The 27,069-nt window shown below is 56.5% G+C and overlaps 1 protein-coding gene across 2 annotated transcripts; it reads right to left on the bottom strand.

Moving 5' to 3' along the window:
* Window positions 1–6,793: 6,793 nt before the first annotated feature.
* Window positions 6,794–25,896, bottom strand: LOC119102556 (uncharacterized). 2 transcript variants are annotated; one of them, XM_037225946.1, is made up of 7 exons: window positions 25,818–25,896; window positions 19,994–20,103; window positions 13,441–13,597; window positions 12,111–12,218; window positions 10,688–10,799; window positions 9,260–9,428; window positions 6,794–8,281 (listed from the first exon to the last, which is right to left on the bottom strand). In XM_037225946.1, the coding sequence occupies exons 2-7, from the start codon at window positions 19,996–19,998 to the stop codon at window positions 7,855–7,857; spliced, it is 978 nt and encodes a 325-aa protein (XP_037081841.1). In that variant the 5' UTR covers window positions 19,999–20,103; window positions 25,818–25,896; the 3' UTR covers window positions 6,794–7,854. The 2 variants fall into 2 exon arrangements, with proteins under 2 accessions (XP_037081841.1, XP_037081840.1); XM_037225945.1 differs by lacking the exons at window positions 19,994–20,103; window positions 25,818–25,896 and adding an exon at window positions 17,748–17,946.
* Window positions 25,897–27,069: the final 1,173 nt, after the last annotated feature.

Raw genomic sequence — 27,069 nt, 5'->3', positions numbered from 1 at the left:
GTTGAGAGCGCATGCAACTCGCTTATACCTTAAGCGTTGCAGTAAGCCACCGCGGCTATTTATGCCGTCGTATAGGCTCAACACGGGGTGGTTGGTGGTATTAACATACCTGCGTGGGCCACTGTATATAGATATATATATATATATATATATATATATATATATATATATATATATATACATATGTTTGTGTAAAGAAAGAAATGCATTGACAGCGATTGCGTGCTAGCGTTAACGCGCGCTCGGATGAGGGTCAAATTGACCCTCCCCCTAAGGTTTTTCCAGAATGGCTTCCGAACGGCACGGCGTAGCCGCGCCAAGTTTTGCATGGCTTTAGACAATCAATCAAATAGCGGATCGTTTGGCATAACAAATTTTGATGCACCTTGTAAGGTCGCTGACCTATAGCAGGTCAAAGTCAGGCTATGGTTTCAGCGGTCATTTTTTAGGGAATCGTTCATTCTGATGCAACAACGGAGTGTTAGACGAAGATACACATCTCTGAGATTCTTTCGTAGGCAACAAAAATACTGAATGAGCAAACGACGTTAACCCAAGGTCAGGTGTGAAGGTAAGACCAAGGTCAAAACCAACCTGTTTTATTGCTCTAGGGCTTGCTGTATGGGATGACTCCTGGTGCTCATTTCGAATTCATTGATAGCAGGAAACGCATTACACATCTTCCATGGCCTTCTCAGAGGTCAGAATAGGTCCTTGACTTAAAAGGACTCAGGTCAACATTTTGTTTTTAGAAACATATTGTGTAGCGTTATATTTGTCGCTTATCCAAGTGCAAAACTCAGAGCAGTCTTGTATGATTTTGGTCACCATGACCTTCAAGAGGTCGAACAAGGTCACTGACCTTAAATGAGCATGTGACCTTTTGCTTAGAAACGGTTATCTAGGTTCTGGGGGCACTTGGAGACCAACCTGGAATTGGACCTTGTTTGACTTCATTTGACCCGAAGACCATGACCTAGGAACCTCAAAATTTGACCTAAGTGAGTTCACGTACAGGTCAGCACACCCTGTGAATTTGGTGTCTCTAGCTCCCTTAGTGTCCGAGATCTCAGGGGAGGGGATAAATTTACCCCCAGCCGCACCCGGGCGGAGGGTATCCTGCCGGCCACCCCGGCGCGCGTTAATGAAGGATTGACCATGACGAGACGAGTTGTCAACGTGCGTGACTTCGAGTAAGAAACTTGCAAGTCGAGTTTCTGGTGTTGGCGCTGCTTCTTTGTTTAAAAATCGTGGCGCACGTCATCCCGCTCTTAAAAAGATATGCCGCATAGTTTGGAGGGTTGTTTTGGGATCCGAGTCCTTGCTTAGGCATAGCCCGTTGTGCTGACCGCCAACCCTACCAGAAGGCACATTCTAGTCCAACGGACGATATGAGTTCAAAGTTCTTGTGCTGGGTTAGCTACACTTCAGTTTACCAGGAGGTTCTGCCAAACATCGGTACGCTGCTAAGCAACTATAATATTGGACTATTATTAGCCGAAACAACTGGAAACCGAAGCCCTTCTGATATCAGTCTCAACGGGCGATTTGGTCGAAATCTTGAGCGTGTCGTATAAGGCTGTGACACGGTCTCATGGCCAGTTGTCTTCATGAGGCGTCGGCTCAGTCGTCTTTAAGGATCGTTGGCGAGTACGACAGACACATTAGCGATCGGGGACTAAAGTGCTAGGTACTGTTTGGTTTTTGTGGATGACTTTTCCATTCGGAATGGGTTGATGTTGGAGGCAAGAATTTTGGTAGCTATTAAGTGGCACTCAAAGAATCAGATATGATGATGGTAACACGCTTGGCTTCATGAACAAAATTCATAAAACACTGTGCAGAATCTTGGGGAAAAACACCCGCGCCGAAAACAAGTTCAAGGGCAATGTTTGAAGTACACAGACAGTCGTTACCGCACAACTTACTGCCCATGATAACCTATGCGTCGAAGTTCAGACCCCGCTTCGGATTCGAATCAACCTTTTGGGGTTTGCTTAAAGCTGCATTTAGCAGCAGCGATCTCGTAGCAGCTGTCCTGGTGCGGATATCGTCCAGCACGTCCGCCCTGTCGTAAAGCGTTCGTATGTGTCGTAGCGTGCTCTTGGTGGGGATATCCCGTAAGTGGAGCAATGTGGCTGGGAGTTGAAAGCTTCAGGTGAATCCGGACTTGAGACTGCCTGTGCGTTGGCATTGCTCACAGGGGGACTCGGCGTTGCCACAGCTCGCACGAACTGGGCGACCGAGTGTTGGCTAACCGTGGGTCATTGACCGGTGGCTCTTGTGTAATGACTTATTAAGGGCAGCGATTTTCTCTCGCTCGTTGCACGAGGTGAGATTAATAGAACGTCAGGCAACTTTCTACGTCCGAGCGGTTGGTTCTCTGCAGCCGGACTTGCCGCCGTCCTCACGCGGGCTCAGCCGACACGGCAGGATTCAGCCTTTTTACCAAGTGCAAGCATCGCTAGCGCAGCTCATTAGCTGACACATCAACGCCACAAATACACCGCGACCAAGCCACGTTTTGCTGTGACGAACCTGTGGTCATGACTCGCACGGAGCTTCGCAGGCGAGCGGAGGAACGGCGATGGCAGCACGAAGCCAGAGGCATCGTATATAACTTGATTTGTTTGGGGTTGATGAGCCGGCCATTTCAGCTTGCGGAGAGACTCAGTCCGTGCAAGCCTGCCAGCCGTGTCGTTCGCCTGGGACGCCTGAGATACAATGGCGTGATTATGCACTAGATCAGCACGTCCCGGTGATCCATGATGGCTTCTGGCCGGTCGGCCTCCTCGTGCTGCACAAGAAAGATGGGGGCGGACGTCAGCAAACCTAGCGCGGAGCGTGTTTCATAACGTCTGTGGCTTCAGAAGTGCGCGTGGACACCTGAAAACTAGACCGCGAGTAGCCGTAGGAGTCCTAAAAACTGGTCATCCCCACACGCGAGAATTGCCGGAAAACGCTCCCCTTCCGAACATTGGTACCGTCCGTCCCAAACTGGATCGTGGTGGTCAGGTTATGTTGTTTGCCAGTTCGGTTTCCCAGGTCCCGAAACCCTAAGCGACCTGCATTACAGCAAATATAAATCATGTCGTTGTTGAATTTAATAGCCGAGGAACGACAGACCGGAGTAAACTCCACAGACGCTCGAAAACATGCCGTAGTTGACAATATGTCGTGAAAATACGCCTGAAGCCGGTTTTACCACGACTTGACTTGCTCTCGTGCCGCTGCAAGCCAGACAGATGCGACAGCGGGTAGAACATCTCCCGGTAGCATCAGCTCCGGTAGTGATCTCGGGCTGCAGCAGCCCGTGGTAGGCGGCAGTAATGTGGCGACCCAAAGAGGCCGTATGCGAGGTCCCAGCCGTGCGGTCGGTACCTCAAATGCCAGTTAGAGAGCACTCCGCGCCAGTCGAGGCCCCTGAGTCGATGAGCGCCTCTATGTTGGTCAGGTACGAACTGTACCAAACACTCGGTGACGTGTTGATCCCAACTGGATTGTTCCTTTCACGAGCAGGGATAAAACTGGGGCCCGCGAGTCATTGATCGGGACTCCTGAGTCGATGAGAAACCCCTGTGTCTGCTAGGAGACCACAATGCCTAACAGAGAGTTCTATAACTGGCCGAGTAAGCTAAGAGTGTCTGAAGCCGACCAGAGGCAGTGCTCGAGAGGGCCAAAGAGGGCCCCAAGGGGCCTTCGGGACTGACGACCAAGGGCCCGATTGAAATGCTGAACGGCCCGAGTGTTCTGAAGGGCTCGAGGGTCCTGGAGGGCTGACTGCAGGTCGCATTAAGGACCGCGCCCGTAGGGTCGTGACCTGAAATGACAGTCAGAGGACCTCTCACTCTGATCGGAGACCCTGGGACAATACCGGCCCCTATTTCGGGCAGAGAGCACAAGTACCGAACAATCGGCTTCGTGTCCGTCTGAGCCCTGTGGGCCCATTTGCTGAGCAGGACTAAGGCCGGCGCCCGCGATTTGCATTGGTCAGGGCCACTGCAGCAATGACGGTCCTGTGTCAGTCAGGGAGCCTAACAGGAGTCCTGTGTCGGTAGGGGGTCCTGATTCGGTCAGGGAACATTTACTGAACAGGGCAGGAACGGGACCCCGATTACCGGAGGGACTCTTGGGTTGGTCGGCCCTCTGACGATAAAAGGTAAGATGAGGATTTATGATGCGAGTCCACAATAGAACAACGAAAGAACCATATGTCAGTCAATAATGCCCCAGTCGATGTACCGAACAGGTGGGAGGGGGGGGGGAGGGGGCTCCCCATTAAAGCCAAACCCCCGTTAAAGGGGGCGTCCCACTTTTTTGCTTTTCACTTATTACTACATCAGGCGCGTACGATTTGAACGGTAATACCAGTCTTCTCGAGATCCCTCTGAATAGCTCATAATTTAGATTTGAAGAACCCCACCCCGCGGGAGAAATCTCATTTGACTCCGTGCTCACCACTATGAAAGTGATACATTTTATTTGCCCTGCTTTCTCCAGCGTGTGTTCTGTAATGCTTGCAGCACACTAATGTGTCAAAACGTTCGTGCAATAGATGCTACGATAGCTTGGAACACTGTTAAGACAAAAAGATGTGCGGGCATGAAGCCATTATTCCGCGAATTCAGCAAAGCATTTTGCTATGACTCTGATTTCTTCCTTATGACGTTTACCACAGTGGAAAAAAGAGTGACAGCTGGTAGGCACCTCGCGCTGGGGCGGAATACCCCTTCGGCTTTTGGCCGAGAGCGATAATGTACCCCAAGGTATTCCATCTACGGAGCTCCCTGCGCGGAAAAAGGCGTTGAGTCTCAGCGTTCATTGGCATGGATCGAAATGAAGTCGAGAATGCAGTAATGGAAAAGGGCAACCGTGTTTGCCATAGAACGTCCATCCTTTTGCAGAATCGACTGGTGAATAAATTACATGACAAGTTTGAGCAAGAACGGCGATGGCTGGAGTTGCAGTTTCCGTAAAACCAAATGGCGTAGGTCGCTGCAGACGATACCAATCGGCGGGCGCCGGGTGCACAAGGACAACCACCGTGAAAAACGCCTCCGAAAGTCCTGAAATAACTTTGTGTAATTCAAAATTAGGCTGACGTGTATATTTCTCCTTTGTGATTTCGAGGATGTCCTCTGAACAGAACAGAACAGAACAGAACAGAACATGACTGCTTACCCGGCACGAAAAATAGGGCTTCTACCATTGCTCATATCAGTTCCACCACCAGATTCTCGCACCAGTTTGCGGTACGGTGAACGCTATTCCGTCCTGAACATCAATCTAAAAATCGCTCACCAAAAAATCGCTAAAAACGCTTGCAGAGTACAATGTCGGTGTAGAACCCTCACAAAACTCTGGCACAGCTTCTTAGTTCTATCGGTTTAAAGAGTCCATTGAACCATTGTAAATTTAACCGGTTTCCTTTAGTTTACGGACTTCAAAATACATCGCTATTGTCCGGCAGTTGTGGCTTCTGTTCCAGTAAGAAGTGAAATAAAGCCTTCCCCCTCGAACCTAAGTGGCTTTTCCATTGATTTTTTAATGGGGAAGGGGGAGGCCTTTCACGATCAGGGGCCCCTTGTCAGCTCTGTCCCCCTCCCCCCCCCCCCTATCACGGCTCTGCCTGCACCCCTAGTCAGTAGTGCCGACTCCAGTGCCGTCAGTCATGTAACTCACGCACGCTCACACGCGCACGCACCATTCAGTCGTCTACGCCGAAGGCCGGGCACCGGCGGATTACGTGCCACCTACCTACTTTCTACTGAAAGCCTGAGGTGTTCGCCGACGGTCGATAACGTCACCAGTATGCCGCTGAGCGGTGAGTGACAGGCTTTCGCGCGGCGCCTCATCATTTATTCAAACGTTAGTCGTTGGAAGGCTCTTGCACAGCAGTGTCATACGAACATCTTATCCCGACGACATAAAATCACACTTTCATGGTTCAGCCAAGTGGTAAAACCGGACCCGCTGGGCAAGTTGGCTGTGTAGCTATTCATACAAAACGCAATCTGCAAAAAAAGCTAATACTCGCGTGACCGTCCTTCGGAACCGGGCCGCAGTCGGTCCACAGCGGACCCGCTCCCGATACATAGCACGATACGGCACTGAGCTGCGCACGGTCACCGGCTGCAGGATGGCGATACACAGCCTTGCACACGCCGACGGGACGGATCGGCCTATAGGAAGCGATTTTGGAGCCATATGCATATAAGACGTTGTGTTACGTTTTCCCTCTGTTTCTCTTTCGGTTCTGTTTCGTCCCGTTTTTTTCCAGGAGGGTGGCCTGTGCGCTGTAGTATGCAATCAGGATTATGTTTTGTACTCCCATTCCGTTAACAGACGACCTGGAGGACCCGCCAGAATGGCACACCATGAATGGAGCGGGAGGGGAGGGGGAGGGGGTAATGCTATCACTGCTCCAAAATAACGCTGGTGCCGGGCAATTTTCAGAGACAATGCTGGGATAATTTCTTAAATGCTGAGTCGCATTAACCAAAGGTACATAAGCTCAAGGTCAAACAAGGCCGCGCGCCGAAATATAACGGTGGGGAAGCGCACCCGAAAAGGCTCAGTATTAGACATCAACAGGTTTAGACGGCAAAAATTGTCCGTTGGCGGCGTAGCGTATGAAACATGAGTAATGCCGCATCATTATAACGTAAATGCTGCACTTGACACGAACAAGGAGGGCACGCGGACATTCAACGACGATCCGGTCACAACTCTGAAGTCGCAGACGCGTGGAACGTCCCCGGCGATGGCTGCGATGACGCCCCTCCCCCCCCCCCCCCGGACCGGCCGGCAAACGAAGGCGCCCGCTTCTGGCCGACGATAACCACATGGCGCGGCCGAATCCGAACCGGGCGCCAGCGACAGGTCCGGGCGGCAACACAGCCTCTTTCTAGAGCTTCGTCGGGAAGACGCATCTCTGGACGGCCGTGAACCTCCGTTCGACGGCAGCTGTGCTGTGTCGTGCCGCGAGGGCTTGCCCGGCGCTGTGGTCCGATGGCCGGTGGGTGCCCGCGCGGGGGAGGCGTGGGATGACTTGCCAAGCTATATCTGAAAACAGTTGCTGGCCGAATGCTTTACGGTTTGCTTGACGCCTTGTTCTCTTGTTGGAAATGCACAAAAAGTCGTTTACTAGTGAAGTTTAGTTTGCGGTACATTTTGCGTAAACAGGGCGGTCGGTCAGATTTTGCCATCTCCTCCCTCGCCCCCTCCCAGAACGCACAGCAATCAGCCTTGTTGGCGAATCATGAGTTCAGAGCAACGCACACCGGTACATGCTGATGTAAAAAGCGTGCTACATGTAGCCTTCGGCAGTGGTGGGTGGAATCGGAGAGATTCCTTTCCACTGATGGCCACTCTTTTTAACAGAGAGCTGCCCCACGTCTACTACATCCTCGACCATTCAGTGATGACACGGCACATAGAGGCGCCCCGCGGCGACCTGCTGCCGTTACTCCGCTGCCGCCGCTGCCGCGCACGAGGACGGCAGCGCGCCCCTCCGTCCCGCTCCATGTTCTCCCCTCCGACGCACGGGGACCGCTGGGCACGGCGGACGTCACGAGACCACCATGCCTCAAGGAGATTCTTTGCCCATCAGGTCACCGCCCTGACCCCGCCACCGCGCACAGGCCGAGCGCCTCCGGGCGGTGCCATCGCCTGACGCCTGGTCCGCGAAGCTGACGACTCTCGGGTGCGTGTGGCCGTGGAGGCGGGCATTACGGTCCACGCACTGGACCGGCCCTGTGGGCTCTGCTGGCGTCGTGACGACGGCCGACCGACCGGCCGGTCTGGAAGCTCGTGTGACACGGGGCCCGGACTGGGAGCGCCGCTGAGGCTCCTCTATATCTCGCTCTCGGAGGGCCAGCGCCGGCCGGCCATGGCCTGGTTCAGCTGGGCGGTGAACTCCTTGGAGACGCGCAGGGGGCCTCCCCTGTTCAGCGACGGGTCGGACGGCCCAGCCTGGAACAGGTCGTCGTACTGCGGCGGCTGGAACATGGCCGACGATGAAGGTCCGTGCGGCTCGCCGTACGCGTGGTGCGCCGGACCGGGCGGCGGCGGCGCGGTCGGCCGCTGGTACGGGGGACCCGGCGGGCGCCACGTGCCGGCTGCCCTCTGGTCCGGGTCGAAGCCGGGCGCGTCGGGCATCTTCGGCATCGGCGGCGGCGGTGCCTTGCGCACGGAGCGCATGCGCCGCGGCGGCTGCAGCTCCACCACGGGCTCCTCCGACGGCTCGCTGGAGGGCTGGCCCGACCGCGACCGAGGCTTCCTGTAATGCCATCAGATGAGTAAGACCGGGGCGGCTGTGGTCGCGGACCTCGTAACAAGTAATTGGGACAGTTCCACACGACACACGCGCGCCTGCACACCCAACGGCACGTAACTTCGCAACTGTTGTTCATTTACATATGTGCATACTACGGTATGGCATAAATGCCACATACTGCATGTCAGAGGGGTGGCAACACAGTTGAAACGCTCGGAAGAAGTTACCGACCTCACACGGCATGAACCGCCATCAAACCGAGGACCATCTCCTGTATTTTCATCGCAGCCGTGTTCCCCACAACCACAGTCCTGCCGCTCTCTGGCAGCTTTGGTCCGTGTCCACCGCTACTCGCCCCGATACCTGGCAGCTTTGATCCGTGTCCATCGCTACTCACCCCGCTGCCTGGCCGCTTTAATCCGTGCCCGTCGCTACTCGCCCCGCTACCTGGCCGCTTTAATCCGTGTCCGTCGCTACTCGCCCCGCTACCTGGCCGCTTTGATCCGTGTTCATCGCTGCTCTCCCAGCCCTCTGGCAGTTTTGATCCGTTTCCATCGCTACTCGCCCCGCTCCCTGGCAGCTTTGATCCGTGTCCATCGCTACACGCCCCGATACCTGGCAGCTTTGATCCGTGTCCATCGCTACTCACCCCGCTGCCTGGCCGCTTTAATCCGTGCCCGTCGCTACTCGCTCCGCTAACTGGCAGCTTTGATCCGTGTCCGTCGCTATTCGCCCCGCTACCTGGCCGCTTTGATCCGTGTCCATCGCTGCTCTCCCAGTCCTCTGGCAGTTTTGATCCGTGTCCATCACTACTCGCCCCGCTCCCTGCCAGCTTTGATCCGTGTCCATCGTTACTTGCCCCGATTCCGGGGCAGCTCTGATGCGTTCCATCGCTACACGCCCCGCTCTCTGGCAGCTTTGATTCCTGTCCACCGCTACTCGCGCCGTCCAGCTGGGATTTCCGCGGCGCCGCCGACTCACCCAAGGATGGGCACCATGTACTTGGGCGCCTTGCGCGTGCGGAAGCAGTCGCAGTCGCAGATGAACTCCATGGCGCTGAGGCAGGCGTCGCTGTAGCAGAGGTTGCCGCAGCGGCTGGTGGGCTGGCCGGACAGGTTCTGGTTGGACGGCAGTTCGTTCCCACGCTCGTCTGTCAACGGGCGCTACCGTCACAGGCCGGCTGGAGAGGCCCCGAGAGGCGCGAGCTGCGACTCGACCGCGTGGTACGGCCGCTCGCTAGAGTCTGACGCCGCGCAGGATTGCAGTCAGCTCCAGGTTGGGCACCAACACATTGGCGAAGTCTACGTTGATGGATTGTAAAATTCGAGTACTCCGTTGGCTGATAAGGAAAAAAACTTTTTACGCTTTCAATGTGTTTCATGTCGCTTTTATGAAGCCTTACGTGAAATCATCAAACATCGTTTAATTCGATAGCAATGTGACCAAACGACTGGTTTCCCCGAATTTTCGACACGCGTCGGGCATGGTCTTGTCAGAGTGCGGATGCCTGAGTCCTCTGTCGAAACAACCCACATCACCGGGGCCGAGTCCGAATCCATCAGGTCTACTGCAAATGAGTCCTTTTTCCCACGACCTTGAACCGAAATCGGATTCCGGGTTTCTTTATTTCGCCGCGTGTGAGTGCGGGTGGGCCCCTCAACAGCACCTATCGTCTCAAGATAGAGCTGAGTTGGCACTTCGCCGTCTTTGCCTCCACGTGATACAATAATTGTAATGCAATTACTGGCTGCGAATAGGGCATTGCGGTTTTGGGTGGCTAAAAGTGTCGGAGCATGGAAGTAGGTGTCAGGTACCATGGTAATTAAGTCAATCGTATTATGCTTTCAAGGAGTATTTTTATCAAAATAAGACGGCGTTTCACAATTCAGTCAACTGACTGATGCGTGGTCTGACTGACGACCTAGGTGATCAAAGAAATGTCATAATGAATGGAGACCGCGTTCTGTCTCGGCTGAACCATGTCGAGTCCTGATTCCCTTTGGTTTAAGTCTGGATCACAGTCTCAGGTTTGTAGAATGTTTTAAGTCCCGAGTACGTTGGAACCTAGCCAATGTTCACGTGGGTTCGAGTCCCTGACTTTTTCCACTGAAGCCCGGGACTGACTACGATACATCTGTAGAATGAACCGATTCACGTGAGTCCGAGTCCAAGATGCGCGTGAACGAGAAATAGATTCGGCTTCCGGCCAGTCTCAGACTCGTGCCTAGTGTCCGTGGCTGGTCGAAAGGTCGCTGGTGTCCGAGTCCGAAGACTCCAGGTCCTCAGAGTTTGGGTCAAGTCCACCGAAACGTAGCACGGCATAGGTCAGCTGGATACGGGGATTGAACCCGAATCGGAGCACTCGCGTTATAGGCGCGTTCGTCGTACAGCCCTCGGGTCAGTGGTTACCGAGTCTTTTGGTTGAGTGCTTCTGGCAGCAAACGCAGAACATCCGGGTGCATGAGTCGTAGTGGTTCTTCATGCCACAGTGAGAGAATGCCGCCCGAGTCTTTGCAAGAATCTGCAATTGGCAAACAAGTGCACGATTCATCAGTCATAATTTCCGGACAGTAGGCTAACCTGGCGCAACCTACACAGTTCAAGGGTGGGCTTAAATTGAAAGGAGAACAAAATGGCTTCAGATCACACGTCCGGGCTGTTGGCAAGCAATGTTTACGCACTACTTCCATCCAGAATGGTGGCACAGGGCGTTCGTCACACGAGAGCGCCGAAACCACACCAACTGATACAGCACCGCGCGCAGCCCCCCCCCCCCCCCCACATCTCGGGCCCACGCTAGCAGCCATGTGCCGTCGGGCGGCCGCGGGCATCACACCGGTGCTGGCAGCCATGTGCCGCCGGGCGGCCGCGGGCGTCACACCGGTGCTGGCAGCCATGTGCCGTCGGGCGGCCGCGGGCGTCACACCGACGCTGGCAGCCATGTGCCGTCGGGCGGCCGCGGGCGTCACACCGACGCTGGCAGCCATGTATCACCAGGCGGCCGCGGGCGTCACACCGACGCTGGCAGCCATGTGTCACCAGGCGGCCGCGGGCGTCACACCGACGCTGGCAGCCATGTGTCACCAGGCGGCCGCGGGCGTCACACCGACGCTGGCAGCCATGTGTCACCAGGCGGCCGCGGGCGTCACACCGACGCCGGCAGCCATGTGCCGTCGGGCGGCCGCGGGCGTCACACCGACGCTGGCAGCCATGTGTCACCAGGCGGCCGCGGGCGTCACACCGACGCTGGCAGCCATGTGTCACCAGGCGGCCGCGGGCGTCACACCGACGCTGGCAGCCATGTGCCGTCGGGCGGCCGCGGGCGTCACACCGACGCTGGCATCCATGTGCCGTCGGGCGGCCGCGGGCGTCACACCGACGCTGGCATCCATGTGCCGTCGGGCGGCCGCGGGCGTCACACCGACGCTGGCAGCCATGTGTCACCAGGCGGCCGCGGGCGTCACACCGACGCTGGCAGCCATATGTCACCAGGCGGCCGCGGGCGTCACACCGACGCCGGCAGCCATGTGCCGTCGGGCGGCCGCGGGCGTCACACCGACGCTGGCAGCCATGTGTCACCAGGCGGCCGCGGGCGTCACACCGACGCTGGCAGCCATGTGCCGTCGGGCGGCCGCGGGCGTCACACCGACGCTGGCAGCCATATGTCACCAGGCGGCCGCGGGCGTCACACCGACGCTGGCATCCATGTGGCGTCGGGCGGCCGCGGGCGTCACACTGACGCTGGCAGCTAGCGCGTGTGCTGCTGCGCCGGTCTTCGGGCCGCCCTCGCTGTGTCCGGCGTGGCATGCTGCGCAGCTCGCCCCCAGCTCACCTGGGGCTTGAACCGCCTGTACACGAAGATGAGGATGGCCAGCAGCGCGCAGACGGCCAGGATGATGCCGATAGTCGCGCCGACCTGCCGCGTGGTCTCGGCCGAGGCCTGCGCCAGACGGCGTGCCGTCAGGCTGGAGGGCGGACGCTCCCCACGCCACAGGGTAACCGGCCGTCTCGGCGCCGTACACCCCCCCCCCCCCCAACCAACACCGTCACGTGCAGCTTTCGGACATTTCCGAGCAAATCGCGGTGCTTATATTCAGGCTAGCGATCCCCTGCCTAGAAAACAGCCTAACAGCCGGGTCATGCCTATTCAAAATCCAGTTTTCATGCTATTTGGCCAACCTTATTGCGAGATGTTTTAAAAGTAATTAGCAGTTTTCCAGTTAAACGTCTCTATCATTTCCCTCGTCATATTGTACACTGCGTGTATGCGGGAAGGGGGGTCAAATCTGGATACAAAAGTCGCATCATTAGAGAGGATCGTAGCGCCGCGACGCCTGCGCCGCTCCCCACGTGCCGTCAGCACCGACACAGGCCACATCCTGGGTCAGCCCGCCACCCTGACGAGCAAGGCTCGGTCATTCCTCACATGCATTCAAATCAACCAGCATGCAACAGCCCCCCAAAAGCAGCTCATGGGGGCAAACTTACTCGCCAACAAGATCTGCGTCGCCGCAGAACCACTCCATAAATGTCGTTCACCGACACATCGTGCACAGCTGGGCAACCACAAATCGGACATTTTACCCGCAAAACAATGACTCGACACTTTAAGCTGTAGCTTTGAGAGCGGAGTCCTTGCTGAGCATGACCTACGCAAAGACCCTGACCCAGGTGCGCAGCCAAGGGAGACGGGCGGGGGCAGCCCCTTCTTCGACACACATTTTCTTGTTTTCATCAAAGATAGCTCCAGAACAATCCCAAGATCGTGATAAGTGCTCATCAAGCCTCCCACCCCACCCCCACACCCCACCCCTACCCTCAGACAATCCTGGCTGCGTCCCTGCCCTGATTCCACCAGTGGAACAATCACAATTCAATGAATAAGTTGTATCACAAGACTAACGTTCCATGCCATTTCATACCACTGCCGCCTCATGCCAATCTCATTGCCCCCCCCCCCCCCCCCCACACACACAACTGTCTTCGCTGACAAGCCACACGAAGATAACTTTTGTAACGCAAACTCACTCGTCTGCCACACAGTGGTCATCACATGGTGAAAGGAACGCAGCTACAGTACACGTGACATCCACCGTAAGGCGTAACATTAACGAGCTATTACGCCGTACCATTAGTGATCGCGGTCGGTGTCTGGCACTCACCTCCTTTTCAAGCTCGCCGGCTTTCTTGCAGAAGAAGTACTTGGCACGGACGACGTACTTATCCACCAGGCCCGAGCAGAGGCATTGGAAGTAGGGCAGCGTGGTGTTGTCGTGCAACTCGCCGCACGTGCTCAGCGCCGCCGAAATGTTGGAGAACCTGGGACAATGGCTTCACTGTCAAATTGGGTGGAGGGACAAACACGGGCACGTTGACGGTGGGCTGAGGGGCCGCCGAAAGCTCGGTCGGCGGGCTGAGGGGCCGCTGAAAGCTCGGTCGGTGGGCTGAGGGACAGCTGAGGGCTCAGTCCGTGGGCTGGGGGGTCCGTGAGGGCTCGGTCGCCGTGATGGACCGCCGGCGAGCGTGGCCAGCACGCTCTGTTCACATGTTTTGGGAGTTGAAGAGTGGGAGTAGTGAGAGGTAATCGGATGGAAACGAATGGGGAGAGGGGGAGATAGTAACAGATGGGGATGATATTCAGGGAGCGGGAGCGAGGAATGGAAAGACGGAGGTTGACATGAAGATGGAGATGGAGATGTAGATGGAGAAAGTCCGAACAATAGTTCAGAACATCTGGTGACGCCATGAAACACGCCCATCTGGCATTTTCATTTATGTTCCGGGGAGGGGGGGGGGGGGGTAAACCTTTGTCACAAGATCACAAGTCTCAAGGCCCATTTTACTAAGGAAGGGTTCCGCATCTGAAGATATTGAAGGAAGCATCAGATATGATGGAATAAGCCCAATTAAAACTCTTGATATCCTTTCAAGTGGAAAGACTGATCTAGGCAAAAACATTCCCCTATGTAGTATATGTGCTCCCAAATGCGTCAAAGTCTGATTGCGTCATGGAACGTTTGTATGACAACACTAATTTGTAATTCTTCAATCTCCCGCGAGATGGCAAGACGGGGTTGAAGTTTTCGCCGAGCCACATAGCGTTATAAGCTTACTTTTTGCCCCTTTCTCATGGTGTGCTTACTGATTTATCCCTGACTAAGGTGTTAAATTGTACTCACGCACCCAGTTTACGCTATTCTTAAGTTGCTCGATTGGAAGTCTTGTTTTCTAATAACTAGAAAGAATGCATAACTTCTTGTATTATAAAGCACAAAGCGTAATTGGTGTCAGAGCACCCGAACCTCTTATCCTCTTCCTTGCTTTATCCTGAATCCTCGTGACGCCCTGCTTATTCGGGGCAGGTTGTATGCGTCATCCACAGGTGGGCCGAGCCCGACATTAATGTTTTGCTCAGCCTTGGACTCCGCATTGCTGGTGGAACGGCAGGATTCGAACTGCGTCATTACGGCGTCGTGGGTGCCTGGGTAACCTCGGAACAGCCCGCACATTTTCGCGGGCGTGTAACTCAGAAACTAGGAGGTTTTAGGTCTAAGAGGACGGGGCTACAAGCTGGATGGAATTATCTTCAAAATGGCTACTTCATTTCGAACCCCCATACAAATGTGGAACACTCCCTTTAAACGAAAAGGATGTGTGAAGCATGTATGGTCTACATTTGTCTTTACCATCACGTCGTCCAATAGAGCACCCATTGTGCCAGTTGATGGGATGGGTGTAGTTGATTGCATTTTCCATTAAGTGCTGCTCCGCCGCATATTTTCAAAACTCGCAAAAATCAGCTGTCTTAGCAAAAATCCTCGTGACGGGGCGTTGACTTAAACGTTTTACTTTTGGTTTTCTTAGAACAAATGGCAAATTCTGATGGAACACGAAACGATTGTTGGATCCCAACTTTTTCCCGAGCGCTCGAATGATTAGCATTCTTACGCCTTGTTTTCAGCTGAAACGTTATCAGCAAAAGCTACGCCGCACTGAACGTACAGCCAAAAGCTGCTCACCTTCCACTGTACCCGCGCTGGGCCCAAATTTTGCGCGATTAATGCAGCGTGACAAGAAAACGCTCTCGAAAACAACAGCATCAGGAAAGTCTTATTGCTCAACATTCGTGCATATCTTAGTCAACTTTTCTTGTACCTCTTATCCCCTTACGGAGACTGGGTCCGCCAACAGTCTTCTTATAGGCCTACCAATCCCAATCCATCCAGCCCTGTGGAATGAGTTGTACAGTATATGTGAGCCTGAGGTGGCCAACCCACAGCATTTTATGCAGGCTGCGAAATGAATATCAGAACATGGCATGTGGAGTTTAGCAGCAGGTGAGAATATATTCCATTCAAGCCAAAAACAAGGAGGAAAATTTCGCAACCATATATGTTCTCAGTGCGTCAGATCTTCCGTTCCTCTCTGAGGCAGTTTTTTTATAGGGAGTGTTCCACACTTGGATGGGGATTTGAACTGAAATAGCCATCCTGAAGATCATTGCTGCAATTCAAAGCCCTGCGCTTCTTGAAACTCAAAATCGTTCGGGCTACACGCTCACGAATATGTGCAAATTATTTTGGGGCGGACTTTTTCAAAGTTTCCGAAGACATCTATGATGTCACATCAACGCTATTTTCTCGGCCCACCCATGGATAACGCATGCAGCCTGCCCCGGACAAGCGGGGCGTCGCAGGGATTCAGGGGAAAGCAAGGAAAAGGATAAAGGGGTCGGATGCTCTGACACGAATTACGTTTTGTGCGACATAACGCAAGAAATACATTCGTCCTAGTTATTACAGAAATAAGACCTGTGATCGAATAACTTAAAAATAGCGTTGTAACCGAATATGTGAATACAAGTATACACCTTAAAATCACGGATAGATAATATGCAAGAGCACCACGAGAAAAGGCCAAAGCACGAGCAGCCAGCGATATTTGATTCAGCACACATCTTGCACCGCCATGGTTCACCTCTCGAGAGGTGGAAGAACTACAGGTGAGTGCGGTCATACAGACGTTCCATGACGCAATCAAACTGTAGCACATTGAGCATATTAATCAAGTAGAAAAAACTGTGTTGTCTAGAGCAGTTTTCCACTTAAAGTTATACCAATAGTTATAAGTGAGCTCATTTTATCACATCTGAAGGTTGCTTCAATATCCTGAAATGCAGAGCATTCACTTTCAACTACCGCCACCAGACCATCACGCGCTGGGACAGCTGTTCCCGTACGCACCATGTCGGTTGTGTCGCTGAGTGGTCGTCCCCGCCCTTCCGGTGAGCTCCCCCCCCCCCCCCGCCATGTGCGCTACCGGCCAGCCGGTCTGTTTACAGTGCACCGGGCAGGCGCGGTTGACGACCTTGGGACGGCTCCTCTGTGAGCTCGGCTGAGACCCCGCCTCCCGCTGAATGTCCTGCTGACCGGAGAGACGCAGAGGCACCGACGCTGTTCTGCTGGTGGAAGAGACCCATACCGGACACTGTTCTGCTGATAGAAAAGACGCAGACGGCCGCAGCCTCTACATGGTGATGGAGGAGACGCAGACGACCGCAGATTCTGCTCTGCTCATTGGGTGACATAGATGGTCTCCGACTCCATTCCGGTGACAGGAGAGAGGCAAACTGCTGATGGCTCCAGTTCGTTGACGGCAGAAACACCGACGGCCGCTGATCCCGCTTTTGAGACTGAAGAAACGCACGCAGCCACAGACTATCCTGCCCACCTCTGGTCTCCCATCCGGCTCGCGAGAGAGTTAAGACGGGGATGGCGCGAGCGGTTTTACCATCTTCCGCTGCTGTCGCAGGTATTTGATGAAAAATAAAATCTCGGAAGTGCAGACATGAGCAGTACGGTTTGTTTATAAGGCAGGCTACGTTTTTTGCAACAAAATGCTGAAACTCAAACAAAATCGGCAAGCACGTACGAACAGCGAGAATGCCCTTCTAGCTCAATATTTGTGCTAGCAAGCTGCATTAGTGGCCTTAGCATTTTCACGTTCTTACAGTCTTAACATTTTGTTTTAGTGTGAGTGTGAGCAAAGGTTGCTCGAACAAGATAGCCCATATCCTTTTCTGCAGCCACTTCGCGCGGGTTCATTGAAGCGGTAAGGTGGTACAATACCCGCAACCCCTGTGCCCATGGAGGCAGTCCTTTGTTGACCTGGCCACGACCATGCTGGTCAGTCCGGAGAACAAAACAAGCGCGTCGCCGGCGGGCGGGCCAAGGGGTCGGGCTGTGGGATTGTTGCCGCTCGCTGGCGGCGAACTAAAATAAAGCAACTTTCCCGGGCCCACAGTAGGAAAGGTAGTCTGACGCAACTCCTGACGTCACACACGCGTGGCTGCATCGTAGGTACTAACTGTAGGCTGTAGGAACTGCAGTGACGCCCTAACCTGTGACGTCGTCGGTCTAACTCGGGGACAGCGTCTGGCAGTGGGACTTGGGACCCGGACCCCACTTACCTCAAATCGTATACCCCATAGCTGCCAGCCATCTTGTCTGTATTTGGGAGGTACTGCCCCTGACGATGTGCCGCTGACTATCCTTGTCAATGACACTGTTCCCGCTTGTGACGGGGAACGAGCCCAATGTGCACAAAGTACGGACAACGCTGCTGCGAGCGCGCCTCCCCGCACTCCCGCGTGCCGCTCCAGACGCCACCTCGGCGGACCTGTTCTTGCACCACTCAGAGTACAGTCTCTGACACTGAAACCGGCCCGCTTTGTCTGCGTGCGGGCCGCTGGTGACATGCCGTCGGCGGAGAGACGCGCACTGCGGGTCGTCCATACTCAACATGCTGGAATGAGCCGGGTGGCGAACGAGCATTTCGCATGCCCCCTTCTCATTCCGCGCATCGGATGCAGGAACGTTGTTTTTGTGCCTCATGTCCTGTCAGTGCGGACTGGTAACATAGCCGTGGCGCAGCGTCAGCGTGTGAGCTTTGTTAGCGTGGTGCAGACCTGACCGTTCTGACAACTCCAACAAGCTCTCGCACAGCGATCGAACCCGCTAATTAGCACTGAAACTGTAACGGTTCTACTTCCACACATGGTCTGCCCCGTCGCAGTGACGTTTCGAGACTGTACGGTTCCGGCAGCTCGCGTTTGCTGCACCCCATTCGCGGCACGGGCGGCGTGGAGGGCCGACTGCGAAGGGCATCGACCATAGTTCACTGCGCGGCCGATAGATGTCGCCACGCACCGGTGGCCGTGCGAGAGCACGGCGACAGTCAAATACCAAATGCTGTTGACCTGTGCGGCAGCGCCGGAGTTGGTGGCGTGGCCGAGCGGGTTAACTGCCGCGGGGTGAGCCCGGCCATCATACAGTGGCCTGGCGGGACGCTGGCTGGCCGCCCAGATCAGTACACCGGCCTCCGTTGTACATTAGTAGGAATGATATGCTGTTGACAAAATGTGTGTAGGGGAAGATACAATTTAAGCAATGCTCCAATTGACCAAACATTTCTTATGTGTGGCTAACGGTAAGCTGTATCCAGGCAGGGGCATTTCCTTGTGCAAGGTGCATTCCAGAAGTAAGTTGTAGTACTTCGTATGATTCTGTGCGACAATTTTTCTTCCGGTTATAGTACAGCGGAATACTTTAAAAACAGTATGGAAGCAATTTAAATGACCATAGGTTGAACGTGTTCTCTGGGCACATAGAAGATCTCAGCGCTGTGCCTAGCCTCGTCTGAGAGATACAGCTGTATTTCGGAGGTATTTTTGTCAAACTGCCCACAATTTGGTTTTCATTTCGACACTGGTTTGCATGTGGGACGCTTCGAATTATGGCGGTGACACCTGTGCTGAGTCAAAGCAGGTGGGTGCAGAAGCTCGAGGCGGGCGGGGTCAGTGCGTGAGGCCCCTAACGCTCCGAGAGACCCGCAGCGCAGACTGACCCCTCCCACCTGACCGAGGTGGAGGCTGTGATAATGGAGGTAACGCCTGTGCCGAGTCAAAGCAGGTGGGTGCAGAAGCTCGGGGCGGGCAGGGTCAGTGCGCGAGGCTCCTAACGCTCCGAGAGACCCGCGGCGCAGACTGACCCCTCCCACGTGACCGAGCTGGAAGCAGTGGTGATGGAGGATCGTCGTATGGCAATCGGCCAGATGACTCAGAGTCTTGGTATGGCGAACAAGTCCACGAAAACAGTCCACCGCGAGCGAAAAGCGAAAACAGCAAAACGGTCCGTTTCATTCGTCATCACCTGAAGACGACCAATCTTGCCTCAAGGCGGGTGGCAAACCAGCTGACGCATCACCACAATGAGGAAGGGCTCAAGTTGGCACAGGAGCATGTACAATGTCACCAAGCGGAGGGAAATCCGCTTGTGGAGCATTGGATAGGGCTGGGAAGAGGGTTAATTGTCCTTTGCGGTGTTCCAGCAAGTCTGAATCGCTGGAAAATATCTGGCTGACGCTGCTGGGAGGCGAGCAGCACAGACACCATGGACACGGCCTTTACCAATCCCTCCCAGAGACATTTACCCAGCAATCAGAACATTCGTGCACAGCACATGGCAGTGCTACTGTGATGATCCGGCGAGCAATAAACACAAGGCCACGCAACCTGAGATGGGTCTGTGGCCATCTTTCTGCTGCAAAGGAAGAAGGGAAGACGTGATTTCTTGCAGATGCGTGGTGACATTTCACATGCGCCTCACGGTCCCTGTTGCGCTCTGCTAGGAGGCCTCTGCGTGGATGGGCGCTTACCTCATAGTAAATCACGTGCTCTCCGCTTGTCCTCAGTTTGCAAGGGACTGGATACGACGCTTTGGATGTCCTGCTCCGTGTTGGACGCCCTGGGTGACAGTTGCGGCTTTCTGGAATCAAAACAGCCGTTCTCGTTTCTAGCAGACGTTGAGTTTAATGTGATGTACCCACCTCGCGAAGGACGTAAGCACATCGTTGTGGGCGCAGAATGGCCTGATCACTCAGCGCGCTCCCTAAACACCAATAACTTCCTTTCTCCAACGCCCACGTTGTTCCACTTCTACCGCAAACAGAGGCTTGGCTAACAGCCTGTTTACGTCTGGTGCCGAGGCGGATGTCGGGCCCGTCCGGCTGCGTGCGGAGGGCGGGAACTGCGACCGCCGCGCGCTGCGGTCGGACGCCCCGGTGTTAACCTTCCATAACTACGTTTTAAGAACGAGCACACGCATGCTCAATGCTGTTGTTCGTTTCCTTGGGAGCTGGATGTTGTGGTGCGCCCACTGTCTTGCTCACTGAGGAATTGCGTTACAATAGCGCTGAATATATGTAAAATGACCTCAGGGCGACCCGGAGGTAACCGCTTTCAGAACTGTCGCAGTTCTCACGGACATCCAGGCCAAGGCGGAGTGATCGCGTCCACTGGTCGTCTACCAGAGCGACGAGTGCGGCGTTTTGGCCCGCCGGCCGGAGGCCGTACAGACTGATGAGGATGGCATATCCCTCAAACTTGACTCGCCATGACGCAAACTCACGCCGGCTGGCACCCTCCATCAGCCTGGGGGCGGGTGTCGCCGTCGCACCCGGCCATCTCGTGCCGCTCGGGGCTGCTAGACCGGGGCTAGCAGCGGGGGTGTCCGTGTGGCCAGCATCGGTCGAGTCGGTCGGTCGGAGTCGGTCGTCCGGGTTTTATCCGGCCTGGCTGGCTGATTCAGCCAGCGCCGGTAGCCGCTCCTCCCTGTTGCGCTGAGGCCTTGACTTGGTCATGCAGCGCGTCCATCAGGCAGGAGAAGGTCTGGGCGAAGACGTCCGTGTTCATGGCAATCGATCCTGTCACTTGCACCATGTTGCAGTTGTCACAGCTAGTTCGGGGAAGCACACCGCAGAAATGGACGCATATGGACGGGTTCCTCCTTATTGCTCGACGCCTCGGGCGCGACTGGTAGACATGTAGGCACGCCTTCGGAGCGTCCCAGCGTCTCGGGCCGCCCGATCACTCACTGTGCGCCGACCACATGCTAGGCGGCGTGAGGCTACCATAGCTCATGGCGCCACGGCCCCAAATGGGCGACACGTCACGTGCCGAGAACCATTATTTTCGCCATTCTTTCAGTATGTGGGGAATTGTCTTATAACTCGTAATGTATCTGACACCGTAGATGGTCTGTTGCAAGCTCGAGGATGAAGCTCCGTGACATCCCTTGGTGATATGCAGGCTTGCATTATGAAATTTTCAAGGCTTATCGATGGGATTTCGTGAAATGCACTGCAAAGGTTCAGCGTAGTAGTTTTTTTTTTCTCACGAAATTGGGCTACCAGTACAGGCTGACGGTAGAGGACTGAGGCCAAGGGCGTTCTGAGCGGAAAATTTGTGTGGGCCAGGAAACACATGAAGATGCGCGGGAAAGCTGGCGAGCTAATTGAATCTTCTCTCACCCGACATTTGCACACCAGAAGCAGATCCGCCGCACAAGAGCTATTTTGAATGGGAGCGGACGGGGCGCGGCGGAGGTGCCCATCCTACCGTTGACCTGAACCCATGGATGTTAGACGGATGCTGGTTACTCGATATGGATGGAATTGGCGGTACGTCGTCAGGAAACATGCATAAAAAATCGCGACATTTCGTCAGGTCAGTCAACTCAGGTCTCCCGATGTGGCCCTGTCTGGCTGGGGCCGCGCGGCTGTACCAAGGCCGGGGTCGGGACCGCGCGTCAGGTCAACTCAGGTCTCCCGATGTGGCCCTGTCCGGCTGGAGCCGCGCAGCTGTACCAAGGCCGGGGTAGGGATCGCGCGTCAGGTCAACTCAGGTCTCCCGGTGTGACCCTGTCCGGCTGGAGCGGCGCGGCTGTACCAAGGCCGGGGTAGGGACCGCGCGTCAGGTCAACTCAGGTCTCCCGATGCGGCCCTGTCTGGCTGGAGCGGCGCGGCTGTACCAAGGCCGGGGTAGGGACCGCGCGTCAGGTCAACTCAGGTCTCCCGATGCGGCCCTGGCAGGCTGGAGCGGCGCGGCTGTACCAAGGCCGGGGTCGGGACCGCGTGTCAGGTCAACTCAGGTCTCCCGATGCGGCCCTGTCTGGCTGGAGCGGCGCGGCTGTACCAAGGCCGGGGTCGGGACCGCGCGTCAGGTCAACTCAGGTCTCCCGATATGACCCTGTCTGGCTGGAGCGGCGCGGCCGCACCAGGGCCGAGGTGGGGACCGTGTCTTAGGTCAACTCCGGCCTCCCGAGGTATGCGAGAGGGTGCAGGCGGGCCCAGGGGATGAGATGGGAGCAGCACATGCGTGTTATTGGGCCGGAGTACGGTTTGGTCATGCGCCATTTTGCAATGATTTTGTGAATGCAGGGAGCAATGGCCGTCAGCAAACACCAAGGCACGGCGAACCCACAGAAAGCACGGCACGAAAGCCCTTACACCGGGGTCACCTGCACGTTTCTTGTGCGATGACGGAACACCCGAGCTGTCTGCACTGGTCGGGTAGGTCCACCCATGCACAGCGACGTGCTGTTCGGATTTGAAGGCCTACCCAGGCTGTGAGTGGTGTGGGCAGACTGCGTATTGTATGAAAGGTGGGAAGGCAGGCTCGCGTGGCGTGGAAAGTGCGTCCGTCCGTCCCCATAGCTCAGTTGGCTTAGAGCGCATGCTTTCCGATCCACCCACCCGTGGCGAGGTGAGTTCGAGTCGCTTTAGGCGCTCGCTATTTGTCACTGACAAATATGGTCTGCTTCCGGCGGCAGCGGCCGCACTCAAGATCAGGTGACGTCAGAGGGAAGGTCGGACCACGCTGAGCATTGTGGCTCGTTGTACGTTTGCACCAGATTCTGTCGTTGACCTGCAATCGCATGGTCTGATGGTAGGGTCAGCGCTCACATAGCAAGCAGCTGAGCGCGAGATCTGATCACAGAAATCCATACATGCAAAAAGGCTCGGATTAAATATGAAAAAGGTTTACAGTTTAGTTCGCTCTTTGGCCGTGTTTGAACGTCACCGTATTCTGCCACTCAACAGCATGAGACTCACTGCTGAAGAGGTGTTCCTTGCCGCATAGCTCCAGCCTGCTGCGCACCATCTGATGGCGGACTCGGGCTGTCTCGGATCTCGTCCACCAGGCGGCGACACCACCGTTCGGTCCCGGTCGCCAGCGACGCGGCCCATGTGTTGCTTTCAGCCACGCACATACCCGGAGGGCGGCGAGGCAGTGCGTGGATCGCCAGCGTGCCAACGTCCCCCGGATATCCGCTGCTGGCGCCGCGCGTGCTGTGCTGGGCGGCGCGCCCAGCGCCGCTGGCAGGGGCGGCGCAGCCGAGCGGCGCGGCGCTAGGGCGTCACCCGGGCAGGGGCGGGCCGCAGTCAAGCCGAGCGGCGCGGCGCTAGGGCGTCACCCGGGCAGGGGCGGGCCGCAGTCGAGCCGAGCGGCGCGGCGCCAGGGCGTCACCCGGGCAGGCCGGGCTGCAGTCGAGCCGAGCGGCGCGGCGCTAGGGCGTCACCCGGGCAGGGGCGGGCCGCAGTTGAGCGGAGTGCCGCGGCGCTAGGGCGTCACCCGGGCAGGGGCGGGCCGCAGTCGAGCCGAGCGGCGCGGCGCCAGGGCGTCACCCGGGCAGGCCGGGCTGCAGTCGAGCCGAGCGGCGCGGCGCCAGGGCGTCACCCGGGCAGGCCGGGCTGCAGTCGAGCCGAGCGGCGCGGCGCTAGGGCGTCACCCGGGCAGGGGCGGGCCGCATTCGAGCCGAGCGGCGCGGCGCTAGGGCGTCATCCGGGCAGGCCGGGCTGCAGTCGAGCGGAGTGCCGCGGCCGCTGCTCTGACAGTTCCATGGCATCAGTCCATCCCGGCGAGCTCAGTTGGGTCGTAAGGGAGGGCGGTCTCTTCTCTGGCATCTTGCAGATTGTCAGCCGTGATGTCTGTGGCCTCGACACGCTCCTCCAAATGCGAGGACGTGATGTTGAGTCGCTCGAACTGGGTCTGAACGTTCTCGCGGAACTCCGTTCGCTGTAGAAGGCAGATGTCCCGGGACACCTGCCTTCTACATGCAGGTGCCCCGTTCGTCATGCGCCATCTCAGGTTTTGCTTTGCCTTTGGTGGGTGGAGGGTGCTGTCGGCTCGTCTCCTCTCGGTTGGGCGATGGCCTCCCGCCTGCCGTCGCCACTACGTCGCCACCGCCGCGGAGTCGCCGCGCCGTCACAGATGATGCTGCGCTCGGACGCACAATCCCACGGTAGTTGGCACGCCGTAAAGCCCCAATCATCATCACCGCGCGCTCAGTGATTCTCCATTGCGCTGCATGCACGTCCGGCGCACTGGGAACGGCTCTGAGTTTGTCCACGAGGACGCGGGCCCGTCTTCGTCTCATCGGAGCTGAACGGCGCTCTAAGCTGCTGACCCTGCGTGGCGTCGCCGGCCTGCCAGCCCGGCAGGAAGGGCGGGTGCCGCGGTGCCGTCGCGTGGTGTACCGCGCCCACAGCCGGCGGGCGGCGCAGATGAGGAGGAGGAGGGCGTGGACTCGCGCTCGTCCGCCGCGAGGAACAGTGACAGCGTGTCCTGGGTTCAGCCGTGGCCGTATGAAGCAGCTTGTTCACTTTGAATACGATATACATAACACTCTCCCAGCGACTTGAAAGGAGTTACATTTAAAATGAGAACACGCGCGATCTTTTGACGGTAGAACCCAGTACGCTATTAAAAAAGTTTTGTTTTGTGAATGCACCAGGAATGTGGACACCAATATTATTACCACAACTATATCCAGGACAGCACTACAGCAATAGACACAATGTCCATGGGTTTACTTCTACGAAGGTCGTAATAAACGGCGAGATGGACCCTACTTAAACTAAACCCTAAACCCCTAAACGCATCCTAGTGTGCTGCCGTTTTGAGACTGGAATGATCATCGTGTATCGTCATCATATGCATCGTGGACACCGTCAGCCATTTTTGGACTACAGCGCTGTTGGGCCGTTGCTTGGAAGCAGACCTGTTGCTAGGTGACGGCGATTAGCGCCGCGCGTTGCGTTCGTGTTCATCCGGCCATGCCAAGCACCGCCTCGTTTTTATTCTGACCGCATTGCTGTCATACACGCGGTCTGGCAGTACCGGTGCGTGATAATTTTTGACTTCTTTTGTTGACAGTTACAGGGACCTCCAAGGTACCAGGAGACGCTGGCTAAACGACGATATCTAGCTAGCATTGGTTATATCGTCGCTGCTCGACGTTTCAAATTGCACTTATGATCGATTACTGCGATCGTTCGTATCGATCTTGTGCTCTCAAGCGCAGCTTGGAGCGTTGAGCATAGCAGTGGAACCAATGTCTGCGCTTTGCCATTGCCTATGGGACTCCTGGTACATTGAAGGTCGATAGCTACCAGCGTTGCAGCTCTGATCTCACAATACCGACAAACCAGTAACTCAAGCCTTCCTCGCTCATGTCAGATACCGACACACTTCCTTCGCCGACATGTCCACGAATCAAAGCCGGTGCGCTGTGCTATGCGATCGTTCAGAGTGTGCGATCCGACAGGAGGCCCGGTCTCAAGTCCTGTCAGTATCGCGGCGAGCGGGACGGAGTGTGCGCGTGTCGTGAGGCGCGGGAGCCCGAGCGCACAGACTTACCATGTCGACGGACGCCGTCAACCGACAGGCGGTGCGCCGCCGCTGCCGCCAACCGTCGCGTCCGCTGTGCGTCGCGCCGCTCACCGCTGTGGCATCGGGCGTTATCGGCGGCGGCGGCGGCGGCGAGCTATGACGTCACAGCATCCTGCCGCTGGACCGCGTCCGGTGAACAGCGGCGGGGCGGTCTGTGACGTCACGTGACGGCGCTGTGGTGCTGAGGCAGCCAGGACGCGGGACTGTGACGGCTGCTGTGTGGTGGGCCGAGTTCGGTCCGGCCGGCGGTCTGTGGGCGTCAGCAGGGCGGCCCTCTGTCGACTCATCGTACACGGGGTGACCTGGGCGGGCAGAGCTGGAGGCGGCGTCAGGGGCCGGCCGACTGTCGCCACTGCACTGTTGACTGTCGACGGCTCCCCGACCGCGGTCATCCCGCGCGGCAACCGCTTCGTCAGCTACCTGGCGCTGCACTCGGATGTTATGGCATCCATGCGGCTCACTGGCAGCCCGAGCGTGTCCTTTTGGTACACCATTGCTACCATGTTACATGCTCTCGCAGGCACCGCATGCAAGCGCACACGCGCACTGGCGTTCAACGCTACTGAGGAAGCTCGTCAGATTTGCTGAGGTGTTGAATCACTCGAGCGTCGACGCTGCAGCAAGGAGTCGTCGTCGTGCACGGGCTCACACGGATTGTCGCGGCGACTCTGTGACCTTTGTGACCTCTGCTGGGCGACCTGATGACATGAGCCGCCCGTCTGCTGTTGCAGAACGAGCGTGTCGACCTGGATCAGGTCATAGATGACCTGCAGTGCGACAAGCGCGTGCTGGAGGCACGGCTTCAGGCGAGCCAGCGCGCGCCGCCAGCCGGCCCTGAAGAGCAAGAGCTCCAGAGCCGGCGGCTGGAACTGGAACGGCGCTGGCAGGAGGTGCAGAAGGCCGGCCAGGAGGTCGCCCGGCTGCACGACAAGGTGTGGCCCCGTCACGCGCCGGCGGCGGCGGTGCCCTGCCCAGCTATCTGACCTCCGAGCTCACCCAGCCGGCTCGCCTCCCGACACCCCCCCCCCCCATACCCCTTGCCTTTCAGCTGACCCCACTGCTCGCCTCCCGACTCCCCCTGCCTCCCAGCTCACCACGCCCGTTCGCCTCCCGACTCCCCCATCCCCTTGCCTTTCAGCTGATCCCGCCGCTCGCCTCCCGACTCCCCCTTGCCTCCCAGCTCATACTGCCTGCTCGCCTCCAGACTCCCTTATCCCCT

Source organism: Pollicipes pollicipes, unplaced genomic scaffold (genome assembly GCF_011947565.3).
Source record: "Pollicipes pollicipes isolate AB1234 unplaced genomic scaffold, Ppol_2.1 Scaffold_5724;HRSCAF=6776_pilon_pilon_pilon, whole genome shotgun sequence".
NCBI classification, from domain to species: Eukaryota; Metazoa; Arthropoda; class Thecostraca; order Pollicipedomorpha; family Pollicipedidae; genus Pollicipes; species Pollicipes pollicipes.
The sequence above is the reverse complement of the archived record's forward strand: the minus strand, read 5'-3'. Positions and strand labels throughout refer to the sequence as shown.